This window comes from Patella vulgata, chromosome 4 (assembly GCF_932274485.2).
Source record: "Patella vulgata chromosome 4, xgPatVulg1.2, whole genome shotgun sequence".
NCBI lineage: Eukaryota > Metazoa > Mollusca > Gastropoda > Patellidae > Patella > Patella vulgata.
Window position 1 is genome coordinate 17959651 of NC_065882.2, and position 25744 is coordinate 17985394.

At 33.9% G+C, this 25744-nt stretch overlaps 2 protein-coding genes across 2 annotated transcripts; one reads left to right on the forward strand and one right to left on the reverse strand.

The window, feature by feature from the left end:
- The first annotated feature begins 1299 nt into the window (after positions 1-1299).
- Positions 1300-5007, forward strand: LOC126817344 (G-patch domain and KOW motifs-containing protein). The gene has a single exon (XM_050544227.2). It carries the CDS (start codon positions 1339-1341, stop codon positions 3658-3660), a length of 2322 nt encoding a protein of 773 aa, XP_050400184.2. The 5' UTR covers positions 1300-1338; the 3' UTR covers positions 3661-5007.
- Positions 5008-14541: 9534 nt separating this feature from the next.
- Positions 14542-25507, reverse strand: LOC126817345 (cysteine protease atg4da). The gene is made up of 9 exons (XM_050544228.2): positions 24729-25507; positions 24113-24196; positions 22148-22357; positions 21052-21238; positions 19918-19994; positions 18934-19185; positions 17874-17950; positions 16984-17103; positions 14542-15915 (listed from the first exon to the last, which is right to left on the reverse strand). The coding sequence occupies exons 1-9, from the start codon at positions 25420-25422 to the stop codon at positions 15724-15726; spliced, it is 1893 nt and encodes a 630-aa protein (XP_050400185.1). The 5' UTR covers positions 25423-25507; the 3' UTR covers positions 14542-15723.
- Between the last annotated feature and the right edge of the window lie 237 nt (positions 25508-25744).

Sequence of the window (25744 nt, forward strand, 5' to 3'; positions counted from 1 at the left end):
TACACGAATCGTGTACCATAATGCGTTTCAGCCCCAGTTCTAGCGAGAGACTCGAGGAACGAGGCTAGACATATTGCACCAAACCAAACGGCGTATGTAGACTGTAATAACCAGACGCTGGGAATTTGCATTCGATTGAGACTGCTGGCTTATTTCACGGAACATAACTGATTTGAAATTAGAGTAAAAACGGAAACGATTGAATGTAAATCAGTTTATATACATTCAGGTTACAGTATTATATGAGTTGCGACCCACTTGTTTTAATTTCTAGGTCCCAAATGTTAGCGATTTAGCTCCTTTAAATTATTGTAGTCTGCCAAAGCACAAAATCGGGATTTATATTAAGAATATGTGCAAAGTTGGCACACTACTCTCTAATTTAGTATACGAGGCGTTTGACACTATTCTCCAAAGTGCGCCTTTATTCTTTATTAATTTTTAAAAAGACACCAATGCATCTGAAACTGCACCCTTTCTTATAGAAAGATATTCGGACATAAATACACACTGGTGGTTATATGTGTGTGTTTGTGGGTGGGTGTCAAATATAAATATAAATATTTAGTCTTTTCAACTCTCTATTCCACATTTTTCATCTATCTATCTATCTATCTGTCTATCTGCCAGTCTGTCAATCTATCCTGGGCTGGATCCACCATTAAGCAAAACAAGCACGTGCTTATCATGGTAAGGGGAGCACCACAGAATTAGATGACGAATTCGAAATATTTGATTTAAAAATTAATCAAGAACTTTTGATTAGTTTTCCATTGTTTTTTGTCTTTTCTTTCTGTTACCTTCTTTAACTAAATATATAACATGTATTAAGCCTCAGAAAACTCTAACCACGTGCTTGAAGGATTGTTTATGGTTTATTATTGTTACATTTTGAATTGTATACTATATGGGTCACCTAATACTTTCAAGTTTTTATTTGAGCTCTCGATTTAGGACCTTCTCAATGTTCTACATTTGTCAGCTCTGAGTTCAATCGACTGGGGGTGGAAAATTTATTGGAAATTACATAAGTTTCGGCATTTCAAATTTTATAGTAGAAACATTTTAAAATATATTATATAATTGACATTCGTTATCTCAGAATTGATTGTGCATAAAACAAAGGCCTAAATCCCAGAAAAAAACGGTATTTATTTTGTAATTACTGTAAGTTTTGGCTTATTAAACCATTACATATCACATATGGCACTTTTATTGATAACGATCCTAACCACATAGTATGGGACTGGATACCTGCGACTATACCACGTGCCGTGTTTGTAACGCGCCTTGATGAACTCTCTGGAAAGGAGGACAAAACTGATAACAATTTCCAACATGGCTGATAATATTGATAACGGTGGAAAAACTGGGTTTTCGTTTGGTTTTACGAAGAAGATAGATTCGAAGAAACTGCAAAAGTCTGTGGTAAGTGAAGATCTTGCATCCGAAGACAAGGGGAAAGACTTTGTTTTGTCTCTTGAGGGCAGGGAAGTTAAAAGTACTAAACCTAAGGAAGCCCCAAAACAGTATGTGATTCCGTTGATAAAAGAAAACAACTGGCGAAGTGTTCCTTTGGCAAATGAACCAGATAAGATTAAGCGTGCTGAAGTAGATGACGTTGCTGTTAAGGAGATTTTGGAAGATGCCAGTAAATTAAATGAAAATTGGGATGAACGAGGAGGAGATAAAGTAAATCCCAATCTTCAAATTCCATTATTAATGAAGAACAAAGTTCCAGAAGGCTTTGAAACGGATGAAAAATTAGATGTTTCCTTGCGACCTGATGCACCAGATGTGGTAGATTATGATGAAATACCCATAGATCACTTTGGAAAAGCAATGTTACGAGGAATGGGATGGGCAGAAGGAAAAGGAATTGGAAAGAATACTAAGTCTGTCGCTCCAGTCGAAGCAATTATGAGACCGAAAGGTTTAGGTTTGGGAGCAGATCGAAGTCAAGCACTACAAACCCAAGACAGAAATGGCAAATCATCAAACAGTAATGAAAATAACGAAGAAAGCCAGTTGAAAATGAAACAAGGTGCCTACTGTACATTCCTGAAAGGTCCATGTAAAGATCTTTATGGTATCATTCAAGGGTTAGATGAAGATAATGCTAGGGTTATGGTAAAAGTAGCACTCACTGGTAAAATTGAAACAGTCTCACAATATTCCATCAAATTAGTCCCGAAAAAAGACTATGACAAATATTCAAAATACCTAAACAAAGGTAAAGCCGATAAGTATAAAGAGAAGGAAGAGGAAATGAAGAGACAGAAAAAAAGATCTCGAAGTTCAAGTAGCAGTGAAAGTGATTCCAGTGACGATGATGATGATGATGTAAAGATAAGTAAGAGTCCTAGCAAGAGCAGGAGCAGAAGCAAAAGTGCACAAAAAAGCAGAAGTCCAAGTCAAAGTCCAAGAAAAAGCAGAAGCCAAAGTCGAAGTAAAAGTCGAAGCAAAAGTCGAAAGGAGAAGAAGATAAGTAGAAGTCGGAGCAAAAGTCCAAGTAAAAGTCCAAGTAAAAGTCGAAGCAAAAGTCGAAAGGAGAAGAAGATAAGTAGAAGTCGGAGCAAAAGTCCAAGTAAAAGTCGGAGTAAAAGTTCGAGCAAGAGTCCTAGTAAAAGTCCAAGTAAAAGTTCGAGCAAGAGTCCTAGTAAAAGTCCAAGTAAAAGTCCACGTAAAAGTCGAAGCAAAAGCAAAACCAAAAGGATAAGTAAAAGCCGTAGTCGAAGTCCAAGTAAGCGCAGAAAGAAGACAAGAAAAATAAGCAGGAGTAGGAGTAGAAGCAAAGCCAGGAAGAAAAGTCGTAGTAAAAGCAGAAGTAGAAAGCGAAGCAAGAGTAGGAGCCGGAGCCGAAAGAGAAGTCGCAGTAAAAGAAGTCGTAAAAGAAGTAGAAGCAGAAGTTCGAGTAGAAGCAGCAGAAGTCGAAGTTACAGCAGAAGTCGTAGCAGGAGTAGAAGCCGTGGTTACCGTCGCAGGAGTAAAAGTCCAAGATATAATAGCTCATACAGAGATAGAAATTACCACCCTTATAGAAATTACCAACCATATAACCGGAATTACAATAGACATTACCAGGATAATAGACATTTCCAGGATAATAGAAATTACCAGGACAATCGATATTATCAAGACCGGAGAAACTATCCGGATAGACGGAATTATCAAGAAAAAAGACGACGATATGATGACTACCAAGAGGAACGACATGAAAAACGAAAACGTCGGTCATCTTCAAAAGCAGAAGAAGCAGTGGTCCCACCACCAAAACCCTGTGGCGGAAATTGGGTTCGAGCAAATATGAGAGTTAGAGTAATTGATAAATCTATTGACGAAGGAAAACATTTTAAATCAAAAGTAGTAGTGGAAGAAGTGGTCGGTGTAGATAAACTTACCTGTAAGACAGAAGATGGTACAATTTTAGAAAACGTGAAGGAATCTGCATTAGAAACTGTCATTCCTAAAAGTGATCCTGCCTATGTTGTAGTTTTGTTTGGCAAGTACAAGGGTTACATAGGTGAGATCATTAAGCGAGACAAGGAAAGAAGTAAGGCAATGCTAGAGTTGTTAAAGGATCGGGGCACGTTAATTAACCTTGAATATGATTCCATTTGTGAATATGTAGGTGAAGTGGATACAGAATATGTTTTTTAATACACTAACTCTTAAAGTTAAATATAAAATGGCCTTTTTTGTGGATTAGATTTTAATGGCATAAGTACATTGTAAAACTTGTCCTGAATGGCGATAACTTATGAAATCAAAATAAGTTTTGAAATCAATGTATGAAGTTTTAAATTAATTTATCAGAAATTCATAAGTTTAATAAGTACCATGATTAAAATGTAATCTAAACGAGATGTGTATGAAATGAATCTGTAAAAGACTTTTATATGCAAGTTTGTTCAGGGAATCAAGCAAACCCCGGACATTTACCGGTAGCTGGATTATTCTGATAAAAGTATTCATGATAGTTTTGTTAAAATTTGTTGATACACATTTGAACTACAGATGTTTTGTTTCTATATATTTTAAGGGTATTTGATCTATATTGTGTTTATGTAAAATAATTGTACATTTACTATTTGTGTAAGTATTCAAGATGATCACTCTAATATCACTCATGTTTAGATTGTTACACTTTTTTTGCGTATATTGCACTAGATTGATAGTATTGAGTAAAGGATAGATTTAATGGGACATTATCACATCCATACGGTAAAATCTTGATAGTTCATAGTTGGCACTGTTAACATAAATTTGAGGCCAATATGTGTCTTATAGAATGTTATAATTGGTGTCTTTCACCTTTTAAAAACCTAAACCTTTATTTTAATCTGTACATGTACTTGTATATACATGCCTGTACAGATAAGATAACATGTGAAAATGGACTCAACGATATTGTCTAAACTCTGTTTGACTGATAGCCTGAAAAGATTCTGTTTGACTGATAGCCTGAAAAGACGTATGTTTAAATTCTTAGTTTGAAAAGTGACTATACTTAGTGACAATCAGAATGTTAAAATCTTGTCATGTAGTCTGTATGTGGTGTTTATGGACCTATTTATCAGACCTTCATTCAAATTGATTCTAGTATGGATCTGTTTTGTAGTTGAATTGTGATCTTTTAGTTACATATATGTAGGTGTATGTTTTTAGTTGTAGCAATTTAATATTTATAATGACATAACTGAAATTTAAGAGTACGCATTGTTTTCAGGGTTAGCTGTGCATACAAAAAGTGTTGCAAATATATATTGAGTGAAAAATACCACAATTGAATTGTGCTAAAAATTGTGGCCTAATTTGATTTTTTTTTTTTTTCTTAAGCAAGATGCATCAAAATCAAAGAGCATCGCTACCCCTGATTTTGTGGTTTATGGTAATATAGTTCACTGCAAATATATCGCTGGTAAAAAGCTTAAATATATTGAATAAAATATTGTAAAATGATGAATTTGATTCCATTTTAATAAAAATTCTCTGCTTTACTATACAGATTTTGATCTCTTCATTATGGTAATATTCAAGTTTAATATGGTATTATGGAATGGAAGCATTATGGAATGGAAAATGGCATTATATTATGGAATTATGGAAGAAATATGGAAAATATGGTCACAAAAAATGAGAGCAATTGATTATTTGTACAGTAATAATTGTACAGTATGCAGTAATCAGTATACAAAATCATTTACAAATCATTTAACACTTTTGACAGCAGTTAATATTTATGCAAAATATTACCTTCAAAATTTCAATCTCTCTTGACATTGGCAAAATCTCTCTATAAATCGAGTATGAACTCCTTCCTTAACTTTAAAACATGACACAAGCTGGAAAGAGGTCATTCTGTTCTAGGTCCCTACGTCATTTCCACGTATGCCCTTTAATAATATATATAAGGTGTCACATTGAGTCAAGTGGTTTGGTTTTGCTTCTATGTAGCATGGAGTAAGGTTGCCTTCCTAACCATGTGGGTTTTTTCTCTGGTAAGGCGAAGCAACTTATTGCAATAAAGATGTACCATGTTGGTCCCAATATAACCTAAATTGTGTTGAATGGATGTTAAAACCCCACTTATACTTTTCTCTCTCTCATTGTATATTTGAGCCTATTAATCACTTTGCAGAATTTTACCAAGAAACACGAAGCACCCTCGCATTGATTTGGACAAAATGGTGGATAAAGTCTAGTACTTCTAAACATTTCGCTTTAATATTATATTTTTGGATCTTCGGATCCATTTCCAGAATTTAGTTTGAATGGTTGGAATGAATGAGAAGAAAAACATGGTACAGTCTAGCAATCAGCTGTTAATATTTGAATGGATATTATTTGTAAAAGAAAAGAAGGATTTTGGTACCTGAATATCAAAGCTATATATGGGTAACAGAGATTGTCTTACAGTAGTTACAGAAACATAGCTTCCCTTGTACTCACAGAATACTCTTACTGCTTTGCACATTCAAAATTAACATGTTAGTCTCAAAATGATCAAAATATTATGTTGACAAGAGCATAAACCCCTCAAAACTTTCCCTTCTTTTTGGCAATGGTCACAGACATGACCCTGGTTTTGGCAAAGAATGTTTCTCAGGATTTTTCATCTTGGTATTGCCTTGTCAGTGGTAAAGGACAGGGTCTGTCAAGGAAAGGTGTCTAGTCATTCAGATGGCATGAAAAACTGGTGTCCCGTGTACATGTTGGAATCCCATGTGAAAGAACCCCTAGCAATTGAAAGTTGACAAAGAGTGGGTGAAACAGCCACTGTCCAGTCAAAATTTCCCTCATAGCACACTGTCTGATGTATACAGAACAGTAGGAGAAAGGTAATAAGGCCTAGCCTTTCCTTAAGCCCTTTGTGAGAATAACATATTGTTTATAAAAATAAGGGGGGTTGGATGGTCGAATGGTTAGCACATGCATGCTGTATCATAAGGCCTGTCATTGAGTCAACTGGCGTGGTTTCGAATCCCCGGTTGTATGTGACAAGGAGTATGGTCACCTGTCCAACCTCATGGGTTTTCTCCGGGTCCTCATTGCTAAAGACCCCTACGCGCAAACGAATTATTAAAATAAAATTGAACCATATGTTAGTCCCAAAATGACCTAGTTTGTGTCGAGTGGACATAAAAAAAAAACATTTCTCTCTTTTACAGAATTATCCGACATTAAACCCCTCTGCAGTTCTTTTTGGTACGCCCTGACCATATACAATCACTGAAAGTTGGAAATTTCTTTTTCTTGTACCCACAGATTAAAGAACAGAAATATTAATCACTCCTATCAGAGATTAGAATGGTATCCAGATCTAAAATTGTTATTGAAATAAGAGTAATTTGATTTAAAGATACATATTTTCCAGACTTCAGATAAATTAATTAAATGTATGTTTTCATTTGGATTGTAGCAGCTAAATATATGGTTTGCTTATCTCCCTTGAAATTCTTCCATTAAAAATAATGTAGTGTAGGCGGTAGGCCTACAATTTACTTTCATGTGCAATTTCCCAAGGATTTGTATTTTCTGCCCGTATGGTCATTGCTATCAGTAATAGTTATTCAAAACATGTTTGTGAACATAACATGTTTTTGAAGCATGGTCTGTCTAACAATGGCACCTTGGATCATCACTCTGACCCAGTGTCAATATTTGTGTGTCCTTGAATTTATATACTGTATTCAATGTAATAACAGCCTAACTGAATAAGACAATTTATATTCTCTATTTGAGACAATAACTCCAATAACATACTTTATATAGTACTTATTTTATGTAATAAACATTCAGACTCTTGTAAGACACTGTCCAGTTTCAATAAGATACTTTATGTATTGTATTACATGTAATAAACACCCGGCGCCAATAAGACACCTAATTCACTTTATTCTTATAATAATTGCTAATTTCCAATAAGGTACTTTATAAACCATATTCAATCTAATAAACATCCAGCTCTAATAAGGCACCTTGTATACTGTAATTGCTTAGTTCCAATCGGATACTTTTTATACCGTATTCACTGTAATAAGCATCCAGCTCCAATAAGACACCATATTTGATCTAAAAACCCCTCATTTCCAATCAGATACTTTTTATACCGTATTCAATCTAATAAACATCCAGCTCCAATATGACACTTTATATTCTGTCTTTGATGTAATAACCGCTCAGCTCCAGTAAGATTCCTTACATACTGTATTCGATGTAATAATCACTCAGTTCAAATAAGATACTTTATATACAGTATTCAATCTAATAAACATCCAGCTCCAATAAGACACCTTATATACTATATTCGATATAATAAACGCCCAGTTCCATTGAGAAACTTTATATACCGTATTCAGTCTAATAAAAGACACTTATATACTGTATTCAATGTAATAATCGCTCAGTTCCAATAAGACACATTATATACCGTATTCAGTCTAATAAACATCCAGCTCCATTAAGACACATTATATACTGTATTTGACATAATGACTGCATGGCTGTAATAAGTTACATTCTATAATGTATTCAGCATAATAATCACATTCCTCCAATATGGTAGTAAGCGCCCTTCTGCTAAAGTTTCTTGAGTCTAAATAGCGCCCACCATAAACATTTGCGTATTTATCTTCCATGTAAGATAAACCTAATATAAGACGTAATTTTTGTTGCAATAACTGCCCTCTTTTTTGACCACATTTTTGGATGCTTCAGCAGTTAATACATTGAATACTGTTAATATATTACAGCTGTAAATGGTTATTAATAAGACAGTGCAAGGTAAAATTACTGTAGAATGAAAATTCTGTTGCAAAAATACGATTTTCACACACCACATAAAAATAACCCAAGAGAGGTAATAACATGACTGTTACAGGGTTTGAAATAATGTTCAGTGGCATAGGCTTTTAGATGCAAGGTGGAAGAGCTACTCTTAAAGCCATACTATTGGGGTGTATAGGCCACAAGGGCTAATTAAAAACAGCCATCTTCCATTTCACTCCATCCCAGAATTCCATCTAGGATCAAAGCCTTGTATTAATCAAGGGAAGTAACTCAATTAACACAAAGAACTCCAGAAGGCTTCAGACCACTATTCCTTAATAATATGAATAAGTTGCTTTAGTAAAGGAGTATATGACACTATTGAGAATGATATATTAGTTCCAGAATAATTTATTAGTTCTGGAATATTTAAAATTTCCTAAATTTATAAATGTTTTCTTCCTGTTTTTATTCTATTCTGGTATATCAAGTGAGTTTAATGGAATCGCTGGTTTTCATGGTAGTGTGTACAGAAATTTACTTCAGTAACAGATGACAAAAATGGAATATTCTGGTCAAGACAACTAATTTGGTAATGGGTTTTCACAAATGGCTGGTGAGAAAAAGCATGAAAAATCTTAAGTTTTCGTTGCTGATGATTTTATAACTATAATCTGTATTATACTTAAGTTAATCCCTGGATTTTCTTACTTCAGACGCATATCTACTGTCCGTGCTAAATGGATTTTAAAATGCAATTTTTAAAATTCTGTATTATGTTTACCTCCTATTCCAAGAAGACATGAATATGTTGATAAACAAAGATTACCTGATTTTAAAGAAGACAGGCAATTCTGCATTTTTTCAAAAAGCATTATGTATGAGCTGAATCTGCCTATTACAGGTTTTTATTTTGGCTACAAATGTTATATAAGTTATTATTTAGACATTAATTCACATGACAAGCTATAATCAACTCTCTAGACTATCGTATGGCGCAGATGTAAATGGATTAAGATATGATCGCCATTTAATGATTTAATTGAAAAATAGAGAATCAAGGCTGAGTCTTGATTAACCAGTAATGTTGCTACGATAATAAAAAAATCTATATCAAAACTTTAAACAGTGATAACATCATTCAAAATAAAGTAATTCGAATGAAATTTTTAATATATTCATTTTGAATTATCTATTTTGGAACTTTTATAGAAATAACGTCCAGCTCTTTATCTAAATCTTACATAATGCATCTTTAATCCATATGGTAGAGACAATAGTTTGCGTGAAGTATTTTGACAAGAATGTCCGTCAAAATTTTCCATTGTGGTTTCCCCCTTGTCATTAGTGGAAGATGGATCAAAATACTGAGGTCCAACATGCACGCCAGGTGGAGTATCACGGAAGAGTAAAGGCCAGTGGTTCTAAACCTTTTTCTGCCAACGGCACACATTGGAACATATGAAAAAATAGCGGCACACCTGACTAAATATATATGAAAAATATTTGAATTTTTTGCTAAACAAAAACATGCCATAGTAAGTCAGGCAGAATACGTGCATAGCCGTAGACAGAGACTTGTCATAGAATGACTTAAACTAAAAAAAGAAAACACAGCTATGAACTTGCCAGTGGACACCAGTGAATACTCATTTGGGATCACATGGTTTTTCACATTTTCTTAGTGTGCTGTTCAAAATTTCGCGGCACACTTAGGAAGATCTCGCAGCACACTGCTTGAGAATCACTGGTCTAGGCAAAACTTCTTTCATAGCACATTGCATGAGGTATGCCCGACCATCTTCATCAGCCCTGTTGGTGCAGAAAAGTTAAACCTAATTTTATTTTTATTGAATATTTTACTTTGGATTGATGGTTTAGAATCTTGACAAGAACCATAAAAGGTGAAGGTAGAAATTTGCCTGTTTCTTATCTTAAATGCCGAAAGAAGAAATAGTTGAATAAAATAATAAAATTCTTCATTTTTTGTTTGAGTTTGTTTGTCTTTATTTTTGAAACACCCACTTTTAATGTGGTATTTTGTTGTCACCTGCCTGAAAACAATACAGCACATAGTTCAGTGGGAAAAAGCAGGGTCCGTCTTTTTAGAAAAAATAACCCTGCTTCTAATTGAGGTAGAAAGTGCAAACTTGATGTTTCATTAGGTGAATGTTTGTTGAAAAGTAGGGGGGAAATCAATCTCACTGTTGGCTTGTTAACATTTATTTTAGAGCTACCACAGACAACTTTGTGGGGGTGTAGGTCTATTATGACAACCCATGTCTTTATTGATGGAGAGGGACTGTTGATGTTAAAGTCAGCTGATTGCTTGGTCAAAACAAATTGCTGATAATAACTAACTTTATTGGTTCATCATGATTATATTTGTTTTAACTAGAAGTCATTTCCCACCAATTCATGTATTTGTTATATATTTTACAGCTGATATGACCTAGTTATCTAAATACACACAGAGACTGATCTACAAATAATAAAAACAAGGACATTCACATTACAGATCCAGTTGGTGTTAACCATTAGCGCTATATATAGACTTGATCATTGAATACCTACCGGGCGGGGGGTTGGATGGCCGAATGGTTAACACGTGCGCTGTATCATACGGTCTGTCATTAAGTCAACTTGTGGGGTTTCGATTCCCTAGTTGTACGTGACAAGGAGTAGGGTCGCCTGTCCAACCTCATGGGTTTTCTCCGGGTCCTCCAGTTTCCTCCCACTGTACAAGCGAATTATTGAAATAAAAAAAAATTAAACAATATGTTAGTGCCAAAATGACCTAGTTTGTGTCGAGCGGAAGTTAAACAAACAAAATACTTAGCTGTTCTTCTCTAAAGCGTTCAGTACAAATTTTGTAAGTTTTGAAATTTCACACCAAACATTTTTCACAAGACTTGTGTGGCTATTTATTTATTATGGCCCCCTAAGAAAGAACTAAAAATTGAAATGCATTGGCATAACACTGAGATATCCTTGGTTCTCATTCTAGAGGAAGGAAGGCATTTCACCATAACCATATTATATTGTAAGCATACCTGCATCATGCACAATACCCTCCACAGATAGTTGCCTATATTGGTGGTCATGAAAGAGTTATTTCTATTTTTCATCAATTTTATTGGTAACAATCACACAGATAACAAGACAAGTATATATATATTATATATAATACATATCACATTATAAAATATTATATATCATACATTTCAACGTAAAATTATAACCATCTATACAATCAGCGTGTAATAAACACCAGCAAGAGTTAACGAGAAAGTTCCATTATGGCATAACTATAACACTGTTGTTCAATTTATAGCTAATTTCCAATGAATTATACAAGAATCTTCAGTATAGGACTAGTTGTTATGGTTATATAGACCTCCATCTTATACTGAAACTCACTATATTGTAATTTAGTGGACAAAACCAAACAAAATAGACACTCATATTTGCCTTATTATGCATTTTAGATTTTGAAGAAGTGACAGAAAAGCAACTGTGCTGACCAAATTCTGCCTCACACGGCATCACATATAATCACTTATATAGGCTCTTGCCTGTTGTTTGATCCGATTCAGTTTATTGAATAAAATATTCATGTCACACTACTTAATATAATTAAGGTTCAACATTTCGAACTAAAATGGTAATCTTTACGTTTGGTAATAAAAAAAAAGCATGTTAAAAATAATGTCTAATTTACCAATGAAAAGGGACTACCTCTTTTCCACAGAGATTTGAATTGTTTATAGGGGAGGGGATTTGCCCAGTCTAATATGGTACATCCAAAACAAAAAAATTCTGCATCGCCACTTCTATATGGTTAGTATTTGATCGTATATAATTAAAAAACATATTATTTGTTATTCTATATAATTTTAATGAAGATCAAAACTTAATTAAAATTTGTAACTTACTTAAACTACAGAATCAGCTGGCTCAGACATTATATAAAGCTGGTGATTAAAATATACATTTTTTAGATAATTATCATGGCTTAGTCCATGCTTAAATGTACTCAAATGGATTATTTAACATTTATTTATGAAAATAAAACCGATAACATCAATAGTAAGTATGTGAGCTGCTCCAACAAAACCCAGGCTCTTGGTCATTTTTATAAAAATAGAGCTTGCAGCGTATTTGAATAGTCCACAGCCTAAGCTTTCCAGAAATACAATTCTTTTAAAATTTGTGTATCATCTGAAGCTGAGTTCGGTTCATTCACAGCAACAAGAAGGCATACAGTTAATGCTTTTGTGCCTGTAGTACAAAATGAAGTTGTGCGATAAGTGCCTGGTTTTGTGGGAGTGGGTCACATATTCTCCAGGGTTTGATTAAAAAGAGAACTATCTAAATATTTTACCCAATACTTACAGGTTATGCTGGTTTGTTTATATCGCTTGCACAGATATTACTTTTAGAGATTCAACTTTTATAATATTGTAGTTCGAATAACGATCAGTGGCTTTAATATTAAAACATATGGTAACATACTAAGAGTAAATTGTTTCAATGGCATTTAGTAATTGAACTGGAATATACAGGTCAAAATTCTATGGAATACAATTAGGGCTTATTATTGGGCTACGTTTCAACAAGGCTTCTCTAGTCTTTATCAAGAAATGATAAGAGGAAAGAAGCCTAGTGGAAACATCACTCAGTAATAAGCGGTAATTGTATTCCATAGAATTGTGTCCTGTATATACTAAGAGTAATGTGCCCTGTATATACTAAGGGATAACTCGATTGAATGTTCCAGAATTAATTCTCTCAATTCTGAAAAAAGTGTCAATCGAGTGAAAAGGAGAATTTGAGTACAAATGTGCCGACTGCATAAAAAATATCTCAACCAATCATGGCAGCTGAAACATATTTGTCACTTAAAATACGTCACGATTCTACTCACACCACCTCAGCTGTCGGGGCTGGCAGAACTGTGACAGGACTGAATTCTGTATCACTTGATTGCAATTGTGTCAATACGAGGCGTTCCGAACTGACAATCGGCACCCCCAATGAGTAATGTGCCCTGTATATACTGAGAGTAATGTGCCCTGTATATACTAAGAGTAATGTGCCCAGTTTAGTTGGCTTAGATATCATTATTTAAAATTAAAACATATTATATACATTGAATATCTATTATTCTTATATCATATCCCTCTAAAATAACATATATAAATTAATGTGAGGAAAATTGATTCCTTGTAAAAGAGATCGTGTATCTAGATTATTTTTTTTATTTTAAACAGAAGTCAATCTGTAATCTCATATGTAATGTTGAAGTCTTAAAATGATATTAAACAACTTTAATTATATACAAAAATAATATCATTTATACATGAATATACAAAACATGTATATATATATATATATACAATAAAATACAAAATGAAGGTTATTATAAAGTTCTAGATAATAATATAATTAGAGGTGAATTTGAACTTAGTGATAATTAATTCATAGTAAAACAGGGATTGGCATGCAACTCAACATACATCCATCAGCATGTCAAGCGTTCACAATTGATTATGACCAGACTGACAGATCCCAATACATATAAAATAAGAAGAAAGTATCTATCTTGCTAACTTCAAGTTTGACAGACAGCTGTTTTATGTCAGTAAAAGCTCACGGGTAATTTGTTAGATAGCAGCACCATGAAGAGGTGGGCTATAGTGTTACCTATGGGCTACAACACTCTTCATCTATCACCGAGTAATGCATTTTTCATCATGGTGGTATTTTTAGACTTGAAACAGACTAGGATCTTCCATTTGTAACTTGTAGCAAATATTGTTTTTATCTACAAATATAGTTCTCTTGTGCCTCTAAATGGCAGTCATGTAAATCTGAGGTCGATCAATAAAAACCCTGTTTACATCACTCATTTTAAGCGTGCCAGGCACGACACAGTTAATTTTTTTGTAGGGTAAACCTGTCAATCATAAGCATGCCGTACCAAGTACCAGTTAAATTTTCGTAGTGTAAGAAACAGAACTGGGAATATGAAAACAAAACATTTTACAAATAGGGCAGTCAGTTCTCCCACTCTTCATGCTTAACATAAAATAAATATGCCATTTGTAGTCTTCAATATAATAAACTGAATAAGTGAATAATATTTATATACATACATAATTAGCATAATTTATACATAATCATTATTACGTATCTTGTCACAATCATTGGAACTTCTTTATAATTTATAATAAATAACATTATAAAATAAAAATATGGTATATCACAATGTGAGGAGTAAATGGAAATATTAATCACATCAGAGAACTGATTGATTGAAATAGATTTTTAATCACATCTGGGAACTAACTGATTGAAAAAGATTTTTAATCACGTCATCAGTGAACTAGCTGATTGAAAAATATTTATAATCACATCAGGGAACTAACTGACCGAAAAAGATTTTTAATCACATCAGTGAACTAATTGATTGAAAAAGATTTTTAATCACATCAGGGAACTCATTGGAAATACTAATTAAATCCGTCAACTTATAATAAAATAGTTAAACATACATTATGCAAGAGCTAAATCTGCCTATTGCAGGTCTTTCTTTAGGCCTGAAATGTTATCTAAATTATATTATAACTTTAATGTGACTCATCTTCAGTCAAATTAATTTAAAAGAGAGTTTCAGGTATGACATAAATGAATTGAAGTTGTATGTCTTCATTTTCTACAGCAAGCTCTGAAAAGATCATGGTTCCCCCAAGTAATTCCAAATAAAAACCAACTGCTCATTACATAACGATCAATGAAGGTTGCTATGTTTTGAATTGCCCAATGTTAATTTTGTTGTATTCCCAAGTTTAAATGGATAAAAGTTCTTTAATACTATAGTAATGAATTATTAATATTCTTGTTAAAATTGTATATGTTTATATATGTTTTTTAGTCATTTATTATGGGGTCCTTTTTGTGGGCTCTAGTTAAGCTACACCATTTTCACCAAGGCAAATACGGCACTGCAAACAAAAAACTCCTCCCCTTGGTGCCCTGCATGACCATGTGTAGGTTTTGCTTAATAGATATAATTGATTGGTTTGTAGGGATACACAAATGTCAACACTGAAATAAATTCCCATGCCCCATCATGTTACCTCCTCAAAAAATCACTGATTTCAGTGTAAGCTTCCTACAGCAAATCTCCTAAGTAAATTTGATAAATTATTCAATTTAGTAATCAAGTTATAACCTATCTTTATTATTATCCCTTTAAAAAAAATATTCCTTACACTCATTGCCCGATTTTCTCATTTGTACCATCAACAGAGCTGTAAGCCTTGAATACTGGAAGACTAGAGATACCAACCTTAAATGTAAGTAAATAGACAATTTTCTTGCTATCAGCACACCAGTAAGTTAAGCTAACTCAAAAAACTTGTGTTAAGTGATGGATTTAGTAATAGATTAGTTTAAAATAACAAAATCTTCTGATTCTATAGTTGGAGATCTGACCCGTCCATCTTCACCAACGTGATAATGTCGTACTCGGAGGAATCCCTGTTCTTCTGGTAAATCTTCTCCACTGATGTCACTTCCTCTGCCGTTCTCAAACACAAACAATGGATACATACCTTGCTGTTTCTTTGGTATAAGCATCTGGAAATAAAATTAAAAATTAATTTAACGGACTTCACACTTTAATAATAACAAATAGAAATCTATTTTAGTCAAGCATGTGAGTTTTTTTTTTAGCACAGCTTCCTTCTTAGTAATTTTAAACTGATCCTGCATTCATTCTTAGACTATTACAGGCATACATGACAATGGCAACACAATATAAAAGCCAATGATTGTCATTTGCATTTTTCGGGCAATATCTTATTTTTTAAGCTATGTTAAAATATACTTGAATTGTTTAAACAAACATTATGCAAGAACTAAATCTGCCTGTTGCAGGTCTTTCTTTAGGCCTCAAATATTAACTAAATTAGTAATTAGACATTAATTAACTCATCCATACCATAACCAACTCTTGCGGCCATTGCTAGCCTGCGATATTTAGGGGATTGGAATACATTTTTTGAAAAATAATTAAATATAAAAATGGATAATCGAGACTTTGTTTTTATCGTACTGACTTTAGTAATGATTATTAAGGCTAGTCTGAAATTTTCAGCATATTCTATTTATGTTATCTATTTTTAACTATTATAGCGAGAACTGTCAACTCTTTATATAATTTCCCATAATGCCCCTTTAAGAAAACAAAACAAACTATCAACGGTAGATTGATGAATGTTGCAAAATTTTCGATTCTTTGTGAATACGGAACGGAATTGAACCATTTTTAGATTTGTCAAAAGCCAATCAGCCAATATGATGAGTAACTACCAACACAACAAGGGTACATACGAACGTATGTCCTGTACATCAACTCTGTATATGCTTTACATCACTCGTTTTTGGAGCGTCGGTCAATTTACATTCCATGAAATAGGTATTTCAAAGAAAACCAATTAATTGAATGAAAAGTCGTTTTATGTAAAAACACTTCAAAATTGATTTTTAAATTGAGACAATGTTTAAGATTGTCAAATTCTTAGAGTAAAAACTCCTGAACATTTATGGGAAACAAAGCGGGCAAAATTTTAAAGTAATCATATTGAATGCTTTTCCTATGCCTCTAATACTAACTGAATCTTCTAGTACCATATATATATTTACCTGTTGGACTTGAGCAATAAAGTTATCAAAATCTGTTTCATTCTGGCAGTAGAAGCCTATTGTACAACTAGGATCCATTTTATTAAATGGTAATTTACGAGGTGACATACAATGGAAAGACTAAAAAATAATGAAAAAGTAGAGAATCAACATGTATATAGGCAATTATTAAGATAATCATATCGTTAAAGGAGCTAAACCTGTAACTCAATATTTTACATTATATTCGAAACTAGTGGTTGCCAGGCATGATACACCCATATTTTGCAAGAGATAGACAGAGAACAAGCTAAGAAAATAAGCAATTTTTTGTAGAATCAGTGGCCATAATCCAGGAAGTTACTGTCTGATATGCAATGAATATCGAAAGGAACATAGATCTTTTGAATATAAACATACATTTTAAGTTTTATCAAGATAGTGTGTAACTGTGATATATTTAAACACTTTTTTAAATCAGATAAAAATTGTGACCTCTTGAGGGACCACAAGCTAAACACGTGATTTTTCGTACAATTGGCGACCATGATCCAGGAAGTTACGGTCAGGTATATGCCAATTTCGAAAAGGAACCGAGATCTTTGGGAGATACATCTGTATTTTAAGTTTCGTCAAAATTGGATAAAAATTGTTACAATCAAATTGTGGACGGACGGACGTCCAGGGGCGAAGAAATATACATCAACATAAAAATGTGGGCGTATCCTTAAAAACCCGAATTAGAATTCAATATTGATAACTTACCATGAAAATATGGTATTCTAATATCCAATATTTAAGACTTACTATTTAATAATCAGTACACAACGTCATGTACTCTATGGTTTCCAGCGCTATTTGTAATGAACAAAGAAAAACACTGAGTTTTGTATTAATTTATGATTAATTACCTGTATGGGAAAATTTTGCTCACTTGTATCCACGACATCTTGACAATAATGAGGATCTAAATATATTAACTTATCTTCTGAAGAAAAAAAAAGAAAAAAAATTTCATTCAAAAGATTTTAAAGAGGGTAACATTGCTAAGTTTTATCAGAGACCCCCCCCCCCCCCTCCCTGCATTAACAATCATTGAACACTTCTTGTATGTGATCTATGTAGTTTCCTTGTTCGCAGGTTTGTCTTGTCATTTTAGTTTTACATGTAGTGCAGTGATTAATATTAAGATAAAATTTGATGAACATCTATTCTTTGAGTTGGGCTACAAGTTGAATCAAATCATAACTTTGTGTATATGGAAGAGAAAAGCAGTCTTTTACATGCTGTAAAGCAATGGTGTCATATCTAAATGTTTCAGTTGTCTTTTCCACAAATGGATTTACCTGTCCTCTAAAGCTGGGACATGCACAGAGAGTAGTGCTGGCATGATATATCGTTGAATCGATGTATCGCAACTCACCTTCTCACCATTTGCATATTGACTCGTGAAACGCTGTATAATGATTCTATTTTATGGGGTTTTTTTTGTCGCTTCAATAAGTAACCTGTCACTCTTAATTATCTATATCAAACATTATCCATAGGTACACAAACACTTTTAAATTGTTTTGGTACTTGTTTTCAGCCACATCAATATCGTGTTATAAGACAGTTTATTTCTTCAACATCGGCAAGTTTCAAAACATCAATTATTTATTTATCCTGTTGTTTTCTTGGTAAATATTGACCTTGTTATGAATCGTGTTATGAATCGTGATACGAATCGTATCGTAGCAGCTGAATCGCAAAACATATTGCATTGTGACTGCAGTTGCAATACCCAGCACTAACAGAGAGTACCTGAATCGCTTTTAACAAGCTTTGTGGATTCTAGCGCCTTACAAATGGACATTTATTATAAGATTTATGATCTTTTCCATTTGTGTCTGTGTTTGTAGTTGGTGTTCAGAACATATAAAATTAATTAGAACCCAATAAATCAAAAATGAAAATAAGAAACATACTAACCTTGCCAACCGAGGAAATACAGAGAATGTTTGGGTTTTCCCCCAATTATTCCAATACAGTTTTCTTGACTTAGTATTTGTTTGACACATGGGATGTAGATTTCATTGAGACTTTCACCACCCAGTCTTACAGGTACAAGTATTATCACAGATCGATTCCATTCATCTATTGATGATTCTCTTACTGATTGATCTAGTCTACTACTAGATCGTCGTCTAGCCGTACATAAATCTAGTATATCTTGTTTATATACTACAAATACATAAAACAAATGATTATACACAAAATAAATCATATTCAGACTCTGCATGGAGTAAACTCATAATTTAATATTTAAATATTAACTACCCCTTGGTTCCCTAAATTTATTTTTATAAAAAGACTGATCTTTTTTACACCGAGTTCTGAAGCCAGAATCACAGAACTAGCATACACTCCTTAATTAGTTTACATTCATCTATGTCTCTCAGGTTTTTACTGTTTTGTATCATCAGCAGATAATTTTCAAGGCAATATCTCTGACAGTCATTATTGGAAATCACTGAAAATCAGCTTTCTCATCTCATGAAAATAAACAATGTTTGAATTGCAAGTCAACCGGATAATAACTGACAGGATATCTAAAAGTAATAGCGGATTCATGACAATAGATCGCAACATATCTATGTTGGTGTATAAAAATGCCTTTGGACTTAGAGAATGTAATTCAGTTGAAATGTGTTTAAATTATGAGATACTAGAAGAATGCCCGACTTCGCTCGGGGGTCATAACCCCGAAACCGGAAGTGGTAGACTAACGCCACCTGGCCTATGTTACTCCCCGGTCCGAGCTACCCCTATATCCCAAATTTCAGACTTGGGGCAGACCTAGTGTAGCCGCCAACCCCGAACAGACAGACAGACAAACAGACAGACAAACGACAGTCACAAATATTAGTATAGATTATATTTAATAGTTCCTGAAGAAAATAATTCAACACTTACTGGTACAATCTTGAGCCACATAAATACACAGCTCTGATAAAAGAGGTATTGTTCTACATGCTTTAGTAAGAGCATCTCTGAAAAGTATAAATTACGCAAATTTAGGAGAATGATTAGAACTAAGATATTTTAAACATGGACCAAAACTTGTCTTAAAATGAAACAGGGTTTAACGTCCTACTATTTTGCTCCTAAACTGGGCTAAAGAAAATAGGCATACGCCATACAGTGTGCTATGAGGAAAATTTTGCCTGGACAGCGGCGATATGCCCTACTTTTATTCCAAATTCCAGCTGTCGTGGGTTCTTTTACGTGCACACCAGCATGTACATGGAACCTTGTTTTTTTTGTTCCATCCGAACGACTATACGTTGTACCTTGCTAGGCTCTCCGTCCTACATCACTGACAAGGGGGAACCATGCCGGAAAATCCGGATGAACATTCTCAGCTAACGCAGGGATCGAACACGTTGGCTCCAAATGTTCAGTTTTCATCCTCTTGTTTCTTTTTTGTATAAATTATATTTCTACTACAGTAAGGTTTAACAACGTCATTAAGAAATGTGTCTTCAGTTGACGTGACCAGACTGTTCATCTAGCCAATGAATGAATGCTTTATCTTAATAAGGAAATAAGATTTCAACCAATCCCAGTGCCTGAAGCTGGACTTTAAAGACCGAATCAATATTGGGCAATAAAATTAAAACTGGAATGAAATAATGATCTAATTTTAACTAAGACTGATCTGCACAATTATTGAACACTTAAATTAAATAAATTAAAGGATCCCTGCTCAACAGTAGCCCAACAGACTTGGTAAATGTTAAGATTGTTTAATCAGACAACGTTTCGAGATCATTATATATCATACTTGATAAAGGGTTTCTATACCTGAAACGTTGTCTGATTAAACAATCTTAAGTAATATCTACCAAGTCTGTTCTGCTACTGTTGAGCAGGGATCCTTTAATTTATTTGATTCTACACCCTCGCCCCACCGGTATCTTTTTTTGATCCAGTATCTACGCAGATGTATCAGCCAGTCAAGCTTTAGTTACCAGCTAAGGGAGTGTTGCCGCTCCCTTTCTGGTATCCAGTTTTACTTAAATTAAATCTAAATGTTCATTTTGTTACCTGAAGATGTGGGCTACTGATGCTGGACCATACCAGTCTCCTGGTTCTTTACCATTCTTTTTACCAATTTCTACAAGTTTATAAATAGAAAAAGGGCTGTTGTCTGTAGCTATGTCAGAAAACCAACGAATAATTTCACGATGAAATACCTCCTGATCTCTCTGCTGATTATCATAAATTCTCCAATCTGAAATAACAATTTTGTTTTTTTACTTTAAAACGAAAACAAAATGACAATTTGAACCCAAAGCAAATTTTGATTGAGTAATTCAAAATTAGTTTTTTTTCAATAGCTAATGTCATATTTAATAAAAGTAAACTGAGTCTGAAAACAAAATTTTATAACATTCCAAAAATATATTTTGAACGTTTTTTGAGATACATGTATGATCATGTACTCACAGTCACTAGGAAGCATCTGCATTAAAAGCTGTGTATAATTAGGTCCTAACACACTATTATACATATTCCTGAAGCAATGGCCAGAGAAATCCATCTCTGGCCATTGCTGGATTGGCTACTGATACTTGAGCTTTTGAGGGAGTGTGTTTATTCTTCCCTTTCAATCAAATCTATCCAAAGTACAACAACATGACAGCCCTTCGTTTAATCTGGGGTCTTCCCTAAAACTTTTGACAGTGATTTAAGGTATTAAAAACAGAGAAAGTATTGTTCGTTTCCAAACAGTATTGTTTACATTGTATCCGTTTTAATAGCCTCATTTGTCATGCAATTAGTTTTTCCGCAATATTCTGCTATGCACTGGTTAACTGGGTGTATTAAAATCGTGAGTCATGATGTAACGTTATGTAAACATATTTGGTCCAATTTGGAGCTCTATTTAAATCGTAATGATATCGTTATGCAGTTGGCTATTGGTTGTTAATCGGACTATTGACCAGTCATAATTTGGAACAGAAATTTACTTCTATTACAGCAGTATTAAGTGGGATAAGGTCTGATCAAACGAAACACTTCGAGGAGTATCCTATTATATAGTCAGCTCCACTCTTGATCACATATAATCAAATTACTTCATCTCTCCTTTTTTTATTCATATTACATATATCAAATACATGTAGATATAGTGACCTACCTCTTCCTAAAAAATGTTGAATCAAAGCTTGGGCTATCAAACACTGACAACTTCGAATCATACAACCCCAACCACAATCAGTGGTATAATTAGTTCCTGGTAACGGTGTAAACTCCCTTCTATACGTAAACCACAGTCGCGTTGAAAAATCTTGTTTAAATTCTTCTAAACTTGGTACTCTAGGATGGTGGGGATTTGAGGATTCTTCTTCTGGAATACACAGATAAATGTAAATTTTCATGATCATACAGAGTTTGTAAATGAAAATAAAGCCATACGATCACTAAAATATTTTTTCACACGGTATGTCTTAAAAGTGATTCTCTCTCTGATACTCCTCACATTACCTGTACCCCACATGTTACCTGTACCCCACATGTTACCTGTATCAACATCTTAACTGAAAATATTAAATTCCTTCACTGTCACAGCTTGCTGTTATTATTAAAACCTGATCAAATCATTGTCAATACCGGCACACGATAATTTTACCACCCATAACTCGCGTTATCACTTAAGCAGAAGAGAGAGACATGGGGTGTAACGTCCACTCGACACAAACTGGGTAATTTCAAACCTAACATATGGTTCAATTTTATTTCAATCATTCGCTTGAGCGTAGGGGTCTTTAGGAGTGAGAGGAAACCGGAGGATCCAGAGAAAACCCACAAGGTTGGACAGGCGACCCTACTCCTTGTCGTGTCCAACCGGGGAATCAAAACCATGCCAGTTGACTCAATGACAGTCCTTATGATACAGCGTGATCGCGCTAACCATTCTGTCATCCACCCCCCCCTTATCACTTTAGCATTGTCCAATGTTTGGCATCACTGTAATCAACTTTGATCATCACCATGGTCCATGTTTTACGTCACCATATTTTATATCATTTACTTGATAAAGACCAGGGGGGTTGGATGGCCGAATGGTTAGCACGTGCGTGCTGTATCATAAGGCCTGTCATTGAGTCAACTGGTGTGGTTTGGAATCCCCAGTTGTACGTGACAAGGAGTAGGGTCGCCTCTCCAACCTCGTGGGTTTTCTCCGGGTCCTCCGGTTTCCTCCCACTGCTAAAGACCCCTAGGCGCAAGCAAATTATTGAAATAAAATTAAAACCACATATTAGTCCCAAAATGACCTAGTTTGTGTCGAGTGGACGTATAACTCCATTTCTCTCTCTCTCTGATAAAGACCAGAGAAACAATTAAAAGTATTAAACAACTGGTACCTTATTTGGCTCAAGTCAAACAAGCCTTAAAAATCTATTCCCCAAAAATTTATACATGAATATTTCATTATTACAGCACTCATTCTATAAGACTTTTAATTTATTATTTATAATTTTTTCTGTATGAGCATTGTAACTGCCAAACTGAATCAAGGAACTGTATGTGCCTGTTGTCATGTCTGTGTTTGTGGGTTCACCTGAATTGCCCTACTAACATTTACGCTTCCTCGTATGTACATGATATGTATAATTATTAATTATTACTCAATAATTAAATAAACAATTTAAGGGGCATCAGGTAAGATTAGATAAAGAGCTGACAGTTTTCGCTATAATAGTTAAAAAATAAATAATGAAAACAGAATATGCTGAAAATTTCAGTCAAATTCCTTCACTCTAAAACAAGATATTAGCAATTCAATTTTAGACTTGTCTCAATCATCATTAATACCATTGTTACGAAATAAACAAAGTCTCGATTATCCATTTTTATGCTACATCATCAATCACAAAACGTATCTAAATCCACTAAATATTGTAGGCTAATGATGGCATCAAGAGTTGATCATGGTCTTGATAAGTTAATTAATGTCTAATTAATAATTTTGATAACAATTAAAGCCTAAAGAAAGACCTGCAATAAGCAGATTTAGCTCTTGTGTAATGTATGTTTAAGACATGCACAGACATTACATAACTTATATCTAAATAAACAATCAAATCTGCTTCATTCTTACCTGGAGGTCTGACATGATACCATTTACCTAATAAAATTATTGCACTGTCATTTTTAAAACTGGTTTTTGTTTTTAAAGTCCAGCCTACAAATATACAAAATAAATAAATGTAAGCTTACAGTTTTACCAGGGAAAGAAAAAAATTATCTCCATAGGTAATGATGAATTAGTGGTGAATAACTGAAAAGGACGGACATCTAAAATATATACGGTATCTCTGTTCCTAGAATTGGATCTACGCCAGAGAAATTTGTGGCGATATCAACAAGATAGAAATTCGTCCCACTGCCAACACAGATAAAAGTTGCTAACTCAGTGAATTCAGACAAATAAACGATGTGGTTTGCATTTTTGGTTCAATGCATTTAGAGTGTACTAAGGGCAGAAAACTATTGTACATGTAGTAGCCCTCCTGGGAAATGAACACCTTTGCTTAATTTCAAACCATGTAATTGGGTTAGGATTACTGTACATGTCGATATAGATAATGAAAACTACACAGGTAAAAAAAATGACGGGAGACAATACTGATAGCCCTACATGATGTGAACTGTGATCGTAAAAGTCAATTGATCTTTATTTGTTTACACATAAAAGTACAATGGAGTCTATGTACCATATTTCATATTGTTCCAAGCTGACTGTAATTTTGTTTTCACTTTTTCACTTTCAGTTCCAAATCTCCTCATTAATAAATCATTCCCATCTGATCCAAATTCTCCATTGACAGATCTTGACATCTGTGAATTACGTGCTCCATGATGTGGGCTGTGATTATTGTGACCATTAGTGACATGATCACGTCTGGGCGAATAACTGTCCAAACTACCCATACTATGTGACATTTGACCTGACACAGGCCGATGGCTATTCACATGACTATGTTTATCATATTGTGGTTTTGATTTATATCTGTCTGATGTTGAACCACTTTTAAAATAAGAATTTGGTCGATTTAGAACCTGATTTTTTCCTGATGTCGATGAGGTGGAGGCAGTCACAGTGACAGAGTCATTTAAAATTTTACATTCTGATTCAAGTCGTCCTGCGATTGTATTTATTTCTTTATGTCTATTACTATTCTTAACATGAGTGCTTGTGTCTTTCCTCGGGGAATATTGTGGAATACATTCCGTTAATCGACTGCTGCAACTACCGGCGCCTCGAGAACTTTGTCCGTAATCAGTATTTTCTCTCAGGTCATACGTATCTGAGTTGATCAATGCATCTGTCCATGAATCTAGAGAGGTAACATCGTCTGACGTGCTCGGATTTGATGTACTTGAAAGTCGCTGCCTTATTCCTTCCATACTTTAACTTCAGTCGATCACAACTTGTTTTATTATTACAAATTTATAACCAAAACTGGTCCCCACAAATGTAAACATCACAAAACGCCGCCATCTTGTCACATGATCAACCAAAATTTGAGATTTATATGGAATAATCGAAACGAATACGTCATTGACTTGAGTGTGACAGATTTCTAAAATAAATCACGAATATGAATATTTACATAATAATCAAAACATTCAGTGTTGGTATTTTTTGTTGGTTTATTCTACGCAGAGAAGGAAGGCTTCATATTGTCAAAACTTCATATTTTCTAAAAATAGATAAATTATTCACAGG